The sequence below is a fragment of the Oncorhynchus keta genome, unplaced genomic scaffold, assembly GCF_023373465.1.
Source record: "Oncorhynchus keta strain PuntledgeMale-10-30-2019 unplaced genomic scaffold, Oket_V2 Un_contig_2653_pilon_pilon, whole genome shotgun sequence".
Taxonomy (NCBI): Eukaryota; Metazoa; Chordata; class Actinopteri; order Salmoniformes; family Salmonidae; genus Oncorhynchus; species Oncorhynchus keta.
In genome coordinates this window covers 20,141-29,440 of record NW_026285026.1, presented here as the reverse complement: position 1 = coordinate 29,440, position 9,300 = coordinate 20,141, and the positions used below count along the sequence as shown (strand labels likewise).

Below are 9,300 nucleotides of genomic sequence, written 5' to 3'. Positions count from 1 at the left end.
CTCTCTCTCCCTCTAGCCAGTCCATGTATTGACCTCTCTGTCTCCCTCCTCTAGCCAGTCCATGTATTGACCTCACTCTCCTTCCTCTAGCCAGTCCATGTATTGACCTCTCTCTCCCTCCTCTAGCCAGTCCATGTATTGACCTCTCTCTCTCCCTCCTCTAGCCAGTCCATGTATTGACCTCACTCTCCTTCCTCTAGCCAGTCCATGTATTGATCCATGTATTGACCTCTCTCCCTCCTCTAGCCAGTCCATGTATTGACCTCTCTCTCCCTCCTCTAGCCAGTCCATGTATTGACCTCTCTGTCTCCCTCCTCTAGCCAGTCCATGTATTGACCTCTCTCTCCCTCCTCCTCCATAGCCAGTCCATGTATTGACCTCTCTCTCCCTCCTCTAGCCAGTCCATGTATTGACCTCTCTCTCCCCTCCTCTAGCCAGTCCATGTATTGACCTCTCTGTCTCCCTCCTCTAGCCAGTCCATGTATTGACCTCTCTGTCTCCCTCCTCTAGCCAGTCCATGTATTGACCTCTCTCTCTCCCTCCTCTAGCCAGTCCATGTATTGACCTCTCTGTCTCCCTCCTCTAGCCAGTCCATGTATTGACCTCTCTGTCTCTGTCTCCTCCTCTAGCCAGTCCATGTATTGACCTCTCTGTCTCTCCTCTAGCCAGTCCATGTATTGACCTCTCTGTCTCCCTCCTCTAGCCAGTCCATGTATTGACCTCTCTCTCCCTCCTCTAGCCAGTCCATGTATTGACCTCTCTCTCTCCCTCCTCTAGCCAGTCCATGTATTGACCTCTCTGTCTCCCTCCTCTAGCCAGTCCATGTATTTGACCTCTCTGTCTCCCTCCTCTAGCCAGTCCATGTATTGACCTCTCTGTCTCCCTCCTCTAGCCAGTCCATGTATTGACCTCTCTGTCTCCCTCCTCTAGCCAGTCCATGTATTGACCTCTGTCTCCCTCCTCTAGCCAGTCCATGTATTGACCTCTCTGTCTCCCTCCTCTAGCCAGTCCATGTATTGACCTCTCTGTCTCCCTCCTCTAGCCAGTCCATGTATTGACCTCTCTGTCTCCCTCCTCTAGCCAGTCCATGTATTGACCTCTCTCTCCCTCCTCTAGCCAGTCCATGTATTGACCTCTCTCTCTCCCTCCTCTAGCCAGTCCATGTATTGACCTCTCTGTCTCCCTCCTCTAGCCAGTCCATGTATTGACCTCTCTGTCTCCCTCCTCTAGCCAGTCCATGTATTGACCTCTCTGTCTCCCTCCTCTAGCCAGTCCATGTATTGACCTCTCTGTCTCCCTCCTCTAGCCAGTCCATGTATTGACCTCTCTCTCTCCCTCCTCTAGCCAGTCCATGTATTGACCTCTCTGTCTCCCTCCTCTAGCCAGTCCATGTATTGACCTCTCTCTCTCCCTCCTCTAGCCAGTCCATGTATTGACCTCTCTGTCTCCCTCCTCTAGCCAGTCCATGTATTGACCTCTCTGTCTCCCTCCTCTAGCCAGTCCATGTATTGACCTCTCTGTCTCCCTCCTCTAGCCAGTCCATGTATTGACCTCTCTGTCTCCCTCCTCTAGCCAGTCCATGTATTGACCTCTCTGTCTCCCTCCTCTAGCCAGTCCATGTATTGACCTCTCTGTCTCCCTCCTCTAGCCAGTCCATGTATTGACCTCTCTGTCTCCCTCCTCTAGCCAGTCCATGTATTGACCTCTCTCTCTCCCTCCTCTAGCCAGTCCATGTATTGACCTCTCTCTCTCCCTCCTCTAGCCAGTCCATGTATTGACCTCTCTGTCTCCCTCCTCTAGCCAGTCCATGTATTGACCTCTCCCCTCCTCTAGCCAGTCCATGTATTGACCTCTCTGTCTCCCTCCTCTAGCCAGTCCATGTATTGACCTCTCTCTCTCCCTCCTCTAGCCAGTCCATGTATTGACCTCTCTGTCTCCCTCCTCTAGCCAGTCCATGTATTGACCCCTCTGTCTCCCTCCTCTAGCCAGTCCATGTATTGACCTCTCTGTCTCCCTCCTCTAGCCAGTCCATGTATTGACCTCTCTGTCTCCCTCCTCTAGCCAGTCCATGTATTGACCTCTCTGTCTCCCTCCTCTAGCCAGTCCATGTATTGACCTCTCTGTCTCCCTCCTCTAGCCAGTCCATGTATTGACCTCTCTGTCTCCCTCCCTTCTCTAGTCATCGGCGGTTTTACATTTCCAGCAGGCAGCGGAGATGTTATTTTCATCCCCGGTGCAGGCTGCTCCATGCCGGGGCAAGCTGGGCTTTAAGTGGGCGGTGCACAGCGTCATCCTGATGACTCGCTTCTGCCGCTACTTCATATCCCGTTCCAACTATCGCCAATTCATTGAGTTCAACTTCCGGGAGACCATCACCAACCAGCCGGCCGGTGGAACGGTGCGTCGTGTGTGTGTGTAGGAGAGTGCTACTGTTAAGGAGAAGTGATAAGGTGCTGTGTTTTGCTGGACTAACGGGCCACCAGGTTTATGTAGCGGTCTTGATGGGAGATTGAGACAGAAGCTACAGTTTTGATATCCAGAAAGACTGGAAAGTCAACAATGATTTCTGTTCCTGCAGGGTAAAAGTCTGGTGTTTGACCTGAACCACTTCAAAGTGAAAGAGGTAACGATACCGTATGGATTTAGAAGACCTATGCTGGGTATGACCATACTGTGCTTATGACTGGAAGGAACGCTGTTCTCCTTGGTGTGTGTGTCTGCCTGTGTTGGTGTGTGTGTCTTTGTCTCTCTGTCTGTGTGAGTGAAAGCTTTGTGTGTATGTGTTTGAGCGTACGTGTGTGTGTGTGTCTCTGTCTGTGAGCGTGAATGCTATGTGCGTGTATGTCTCTTTCAGTGTGCGTGAATGCTATGTGTGAATGTGTATGAGCGTATGTGTGTGAGCATAGGTGTGTGTGTGTGTGTGTCTCTGTCTGAGCGTGAATGCTATGTGTGAATGTCTGTGCTTGTATACGTGTGTGAGCGTTATGTCTGGAACATTCCAGGACCGGATCCCTGTCCTGCTGGTGGAGATTATGCGGAAGTGCCCAGAGGAGCGTTCTGAGTCGGAGGTGTTGCTGGTTCACAACATGCTGAGCTCTGTGAGCATGTTCCGTCGCTACAGTGGAACCTTGCAACTCCTTCTGGCCAGGGTGGTTCGCTATCAGAGGTTAGAGGTCAATCCCCTGTCAATCACTTGGGTTCCTTAGGGTAGTGGTTCCCAAACGTATTTTCTTTTAAATTAAGGAACTCAGTCCGGCTTTAAACTTACTCTTGAAAGTTGTAATAGTAGAATGCAAAAGGTGTCATTTCTATATTAGGTATTGCATCATCAGTTCCTCTTGTCATGTCAGTCATTGCAGACCTTAGAGAGATATTTATAACTTGTCAGAAACTAGCTCATGTCAGCTAATGTTTTTTAGCCCGTAGATTTTGTGGTAATGTTTGTGTCTCTCAAATATCACATGAATACACATTAGACATGGCGAAATGTATAGAATTGCAAGAAAATTAGCTTTAAAACTGCAAAATGTTATTTTCACCCTGTGACAAAATGTGTAGAATTGCAGAAAATGAGCTTTAAACCTGCAACATTCTCTCCACCAACAAGAAGGGTGTTAACAGTTGATGTCATGATCAGTGCTTGTGCCATAGAAATAGACATGGCACAGGGAGGCCCCCGGATGTTCCCCAATGCTGGAAAAGAAAGGGGGTACCTAGTCAGTTGTACAACTGAATGCCTTCAACTGAAATGTGCCAACTGCATGGAAGGGGGGCCTGAGTGAAAACGTTTGTAAACCCCAGTCTTAGGGAACGCAATGGAAAATGTCTAGGTAGTATAGTCCCTCCTTGTTTCAGTCAGTTTGTTTCTTTTAGTGTCAAATAAACACAACCCTTGTTTTACTAGTCTGTACTGGGCTTTGCTGGCCTGTATAGCTGCCATTGACCTACTGGGAGGCTATAATAGTCCGCTAACACTTTAGTTGAAGGGGCTTCTTGTGAAGTGTTGTATTGCCTTACTAACATTCATAGGACTTTATAGATGCAGTCATAGAGCGTTATACTGAACTGTACAATAAAGCATTAACCACTTAGATGTAAAGTCCCCTTCAGGTCAGGGGACCTGCGCGGTTCTGGTACTGGTTCCGACCCACATTTTCGATTATAAATCGATCTGTGGACACAGTAGATCGAAATGGCTTGCGTTGAGCGATAGCCCTGGTTCCCATGGACACAGGAGTACAAGCATTAACGCACAACAAGAAGCCATAATATAGACCTATCACAGCAGTTATATTTAACTATGACTGCGTAAGGTACTACAAATATGTTTACAAGGCATTATAATGCTTTTACAAGTTTGTTCTTGTCGAATGTTCTGTATTATGTTCTGTTCCATGGTTTGTGTGGACTCCAGGAAGAGTAGCTGCTGCTTTTACAACAGCTAATGAGGATCCTAATACATAACAAATAAAGAGTTACCAATCCCCCCCCCGCGCGGCTATGCCTGCAGGTTGGAGCGTCGCAGAGTGGTCATTAAGAAGGGCCATTGGGGACACAGCTTCTACTTTGTGTTCTCTGGGCTCCTGGCCGTCACCAAGGACACCGACGGTAGCAGTGCCTTCGTGGATAAGGAGCCCATCCTCATCAAGAAGGGCATGAGCTTCGGGGTGAGGCCTCACAATTCTATGTTTTAGTAGAAGCAATTTTTTTAAGATGCAATATCATTATCAAATAGTCGAAGTAGTGATAGTGGAGGTAGTAGTGGTGAGAATAGTAGTGATATTGTTTAGTGTTTAGGAAAAATATATCTGGGCTCTTGCAAACGTCATAACTCACATACATTCAAAGCCTGATGGGCAACGCAGACGAGTAGCTTCAACCACATGAAATAGCAAACCTGACTGTAGCCAGGCTACTGGCGCAATCGTGTGGTTTTGACTGTTCTGACTATTAATGGTCTGTAACTGTTGTCTGTCAGGATGTGGCCTTGATCAAAACGCTGAGGAGGAATGCCACTGTGGTGTGCATGGAGGAGACGGAACTCATGGTGGTCGACAAGGAAGACTTCTTCGCTAACAAGATGGACGTAGAGCTCAAGAGGGAGTTCGACTATCGCTTCAGCTTCTTCCGGTGAGATTCTGCAGCCAGAGATGAGTTTTAGGATCTGAATATATACCCCCTTCAAACCTGTCTTTGTTGAGCACCGCTCCTACTTTCCTACTGAAAAGCGAAGGCCTACCTGAATTTCTGCTACAAACGTGTCTTTGTTGAGCAGAGCACCACTCCTACTTTCCTACTGAAAAGCGAAGGCCTACCTGAATTTCTGCTACAAACGTGTCTTTGTTGAGCAGAGCACCACTCCTACTTTCCTACTGAAAAGCGAAGGCCTACCTGAATTTCTGCTACAAACGTGTCTTTGTTGAGCAGAGCACCACTCCTACTTTCCTACTGAAAAGCGAAGGCCTACCTGAATTTCTGCTACAAACGTGTCTTTGTTGAGCAGAGCACCACTCCTACTTTCCTACTGAAAAGCGAAGGCCTACCTGAATTTCTGCTACAAACGTGTCTTTGTTGAGCAGAGCACCACTCCTACTTTCCTACTGAAAAGCGAAGGCCTACCTGAATTTCTGCTACAAACGTGTCTTTGTTGAGCAGAGCACCACTGAAAAGCGAAGGCCTCTTTTCTGCTACAAACGTGTCTTTGTTGAGCAGAGCACCACTCCTACTTTCCTACTGAAAAGCGAAGGCCCCTGACCTGTCTTTGTTGAAGAGCACCACTTTCTGCTGAATTTCAAAAAGCTGTCTTTGTGTTGCAGCACCTTGAACTCCCACTACAAACAGTGTTTGTAACTCTCATTCACCGGGAGTCACATTGCCCCTCTTTGCAACTATTCACCTCTGTGCCCCTTCTCTCCCAGGTCACTCCAGCTAGTGTCCTCCTGGTCATACTCTCTCATTGAACAGATGGCTGACCATTCCAAGGCCGAGCAATTTCGATACGGCCACGTGGTCGTCAAGGACACCAACGACATGGGCAACATCATTTTCATTGGCAAGGTAACTGGGGGACAAAGTTGTAGGCCTACAGTGCATGTGGGGAATGTTGGGTAATGTAGTTGCAGGCAGAGATGTTTGAGATGAAATACTTCCATTACAGGGTCAATGTGACGTGTTGAGAGTGGTGGACCTTACCTCCTGCAGTACCTACCAACGCCTCCTAAAACAGTATGCAGACTCAGGTACTGGCACGTGTTTATAATACAATCCTACTGTAATGTGAAGACACACAAAATATGCATACAATATACACAGTTCACATTTCAGCATTAAGTTCTAGGCAACCTCAGTTTTCCCTGTATCCTATAGCAACCAGAGTAACACTTATTTTATTTTTATTAAAAAAAGGTGTCTGTTGTTTATATTGAGTTTTGAGTAAGATTATAACATTTGTGTAACATTATCTCGCTCTCTTTCTCTCTCCATCTCTCTGTCTATGTCTCTCTTTCTCTCTCTGTCTCTCTGTCTATGTCTCTCTTTCTCTCTCTGTCTGTCTGTCTCTCTTTCTCTCTCCGTCTCTCTGTCTATGTCTGTCTCTCTTTCTCTGTCGCTCTCTCTCTCCCTCTTCTTCTCTCTCAGTAAGCAGAGGTACATGTTTGCCAACACATGGATTCAAAGGCGAGCTGACAAACCAACCAGGAAGGTAATGTAACTGGCCACAGTGTATTTACCTGGATGTACCACACATCAGTGACATGGCTGCATCTCAGCTGTGTCCAGTTAGTTCGCTGCCCGGTGATAAGTTGTGTCTGTCTGTTCTACTCTTCCTCAGTGTCATAAAACACAAAGTCCTCCTCAATAATCCTCCACGTCCTCCCAGAGGACTTCCTGCAGACCTGCCCACCAGCGCCTGTTTCCTGATCGACACCCTTCATCAGAGCGGCACATTTGTACGTAGCCCTAAGGTCCAGACCTTACCCACATCAACATTGGAAGAAACCTGTATGGTACTTGTGTTCAGCATGGATGACCATGTAATAACATGATAATATGACATCCATGGCATGCTGTGTTCTGGGCATAGAGTTGTAATCACTTCCTTAAACTCTTCCTCTAGTGTTTTCTAACTCTACGGTTCCGTGTATCTGCTGTGTGATGTGGTTCAGGGTCTGAACCAGTACCTGATGCCGTCGAAGCAGAGAGACTGTCGCAGGTTCACTCTGGTCAGCCAGAGCGTGGAGATCCTGCGGGTGGAGAAGACTCGCTTTGACAAGCTGGTGGACAACACCACCATGAAGAAGCTGGAGGCCCTGCAGAAAACCTACCCAAGGTGAGACTTATGGATACCAGTTCAGATGGGCTGCCCTTACTGGTGCAATTCATAGAAAAGACGGGGCACCAGAAACAACCACTAGCCCCTACCCTCTAGGTGTTTGTGTAGATCTAAGACGACTCAGGACTAGATAGGTGTAAGGCAAACAATCCACAGAGGGCAAGGTGGAATTTTCACTGTATTGCTTATACCTATCTAATCCTCTCAGATCTAGCTAGGGAGAATGTACGCATTACTGTAAGTCGCTTTGGAAAAGAGCGTCTGCCGAACGGCATATATTATTATGACCTCGTTTGTGTTATCTTCCTGTGTAGCGACGACGAGCTGTGCACTGTGTTCCTGGAACACAGCCGCTGGAAGGACTACAAACACAGTGTGATACAGGACCTGTTCCCCGACCGGGTCGCCCCAATCAGAAGCCCCAAAACCCAGAAGCAGCAGGGCCACTGTGGCCCCAGCCAGGCCCTTCAGCAGACCAGACACGTGGTCAACAGGCTGAAACAGACAAAGCAGAGGGTAGAGCCAAACAAAAAATAATTAAATAAAGGAATAACTGTGTAGATGAATGAATACATAGACATGATTTTATCAATATGTTTCAAGTTTGAGCGTTTGCTGCATTTTTCATTATTTTCATCCTTATGGCTCATGCCTACCTTGCAACTAAAAACAATTTCACGGCATTTTAGTTAACATCAGGCAGAAATCAAATTATCTGCACACCATAATACCTTTTCTCAAGAAGAATGGTTTTGAAGTATAATTTCTCATGAGTGGGTCATGAGAAAACATACTTTAAACCCTTCTGCCCCTGCCTCTGCTCTCTGCGAGTAGAAAGCTGAAGGAACTCGGTTGTCACTAGTTAACACAGCCACGGAGTCGAAATTGGCTATATTGTAAATAAAAATAAAGAAAACAAAAATGTGTTTTATTATCTTAATGTAAGGTTAGGTTTAGATATAAGGTTAGTAGTGTGCTTAGGGTTAGGTGTAAAAACAGATCTTAAGAAGATAAATTGTAGAAATAGACAGAGGGTTTAGACATACTTATGGCTATGTTCCTCTGCCCAGTTGTTGATGATGCATGCTACATCTTACAAAGCCTGGATATTTTTTAAGTATCAGCTTGCCACATCATGGACACAATCCCCTGCTCAGATGTTGCATATATCAACCAATGGTTCCGTGCGACGTCGTCGACAGTGTCATCCCCTGACAGATTCCGATAACATATGATGTTACGACTGAGGAACTCCTATAATTTTACCCTAGTAGGCGGTAACTGCATAACAACATGGTGATCAGCTGAAAGTAACCAATCACAGCCAAACTTAAACTCGGTTCCCTCGCAACCAAGACCCACCCCTAACGACCCACGAGCTCCACATCGGCAACGTAAAGGGATTGATGACTGTCGCAAACTCTGCAGCCTAAGAAAAATACTGAAATAATTCCTCCATAGACATACATGTATAGCTGAATGTCTTATGCCTCTGAAATATATATTGTGGCCGGCAAATAAATGTAATTATATTCAAAGCTCCCCTTACTCAGCCTATCAAGGCAATTGACGACAGCTGAATACAAAAATATTTTGACTTCCGGATTTACATGTCAAAATAAAAGCACAGTTTTTAAAAATGAAAATCAGTTATTGTTTGACTTTTCCCATTTATAAAATTATGTTTTCCAAAATAAATTCACGATCTGAGTTATGTGCACCCCTGCTCATTGTGGAGCGGGTTTAGCCCAATCAATGTTTTTTATTATTATTGGCTTTGCCAGTCTTCTGTAAGTATCCCCATATGTTGGTAGGCTGTATTTTGTCTAAACTCTGAAACAGTAGGCTAACTTAGGCCAAATCCAGTTTGGATTCAGTTCAGTTATATTTATTTAAAATAAAAAACAATTAATGAATCGTTAATCGTTTAAGTTATATTGTCAATTTTGGCAACATTATTATTTATCACT

The 9,300-nt window shown here is 46.1% G+C and overlaps 1 protein-coding gene across 3 annotated transcripts; it reads left to right on the top strand.

The window, feature by feature from the left end:
* The first annotated feature begins 1,996 nt into the window (after positions 1–1,996).
* On the top strand, positions 1,997–8,335 carry LOC118377013 (cyclic nucleotide-binding domain-containing protein 2-like). 3 transcript variants are annotated; one of them, XM_035763824.2, is made up of 11 exons: positions 1,997–2,398; positions 2,579–2,623; positions 3,003–3,166; positions 4,511–4,667; positions 4,979–5,130; positions 5,919–6,057; positions 6,158–6,239; positions 6,637–6,700; positions 6,830–6,947; positions 7,164–7,327; positions 7,645–8,335. In XM_035763824.2, the coding sequence occupies exons 1-11, from the start codon at positions 2,216–2,218 to the stop codon at positions 7,865–7,867; spliced, it is 1,491 nt and encodes a 496-aa protein (XP_035619717.2). In that variant the 5' UTR covers positions 1,997–2,215; the 3' UTR covers positions 7,868–8,335. The 3 variants fall into 3 exon arrangements, with proteins under 3 accessions (XP_035619717.2, XP_035619716.2, XP_052362470.1); XM_035763823.2 differs by having other exon boundaries at positions 2,339–2,398; positions 2,579–2,660; positions 7,645–8,331; XM_052506510.1 differs by lacking the exon at positions 1,997–2,398 and having other exon boundaries at positions 2,498–2,660; positions 7,645–8,331.
* Positions 8,336–9,300: the final 965 nt, after the last annotated feature.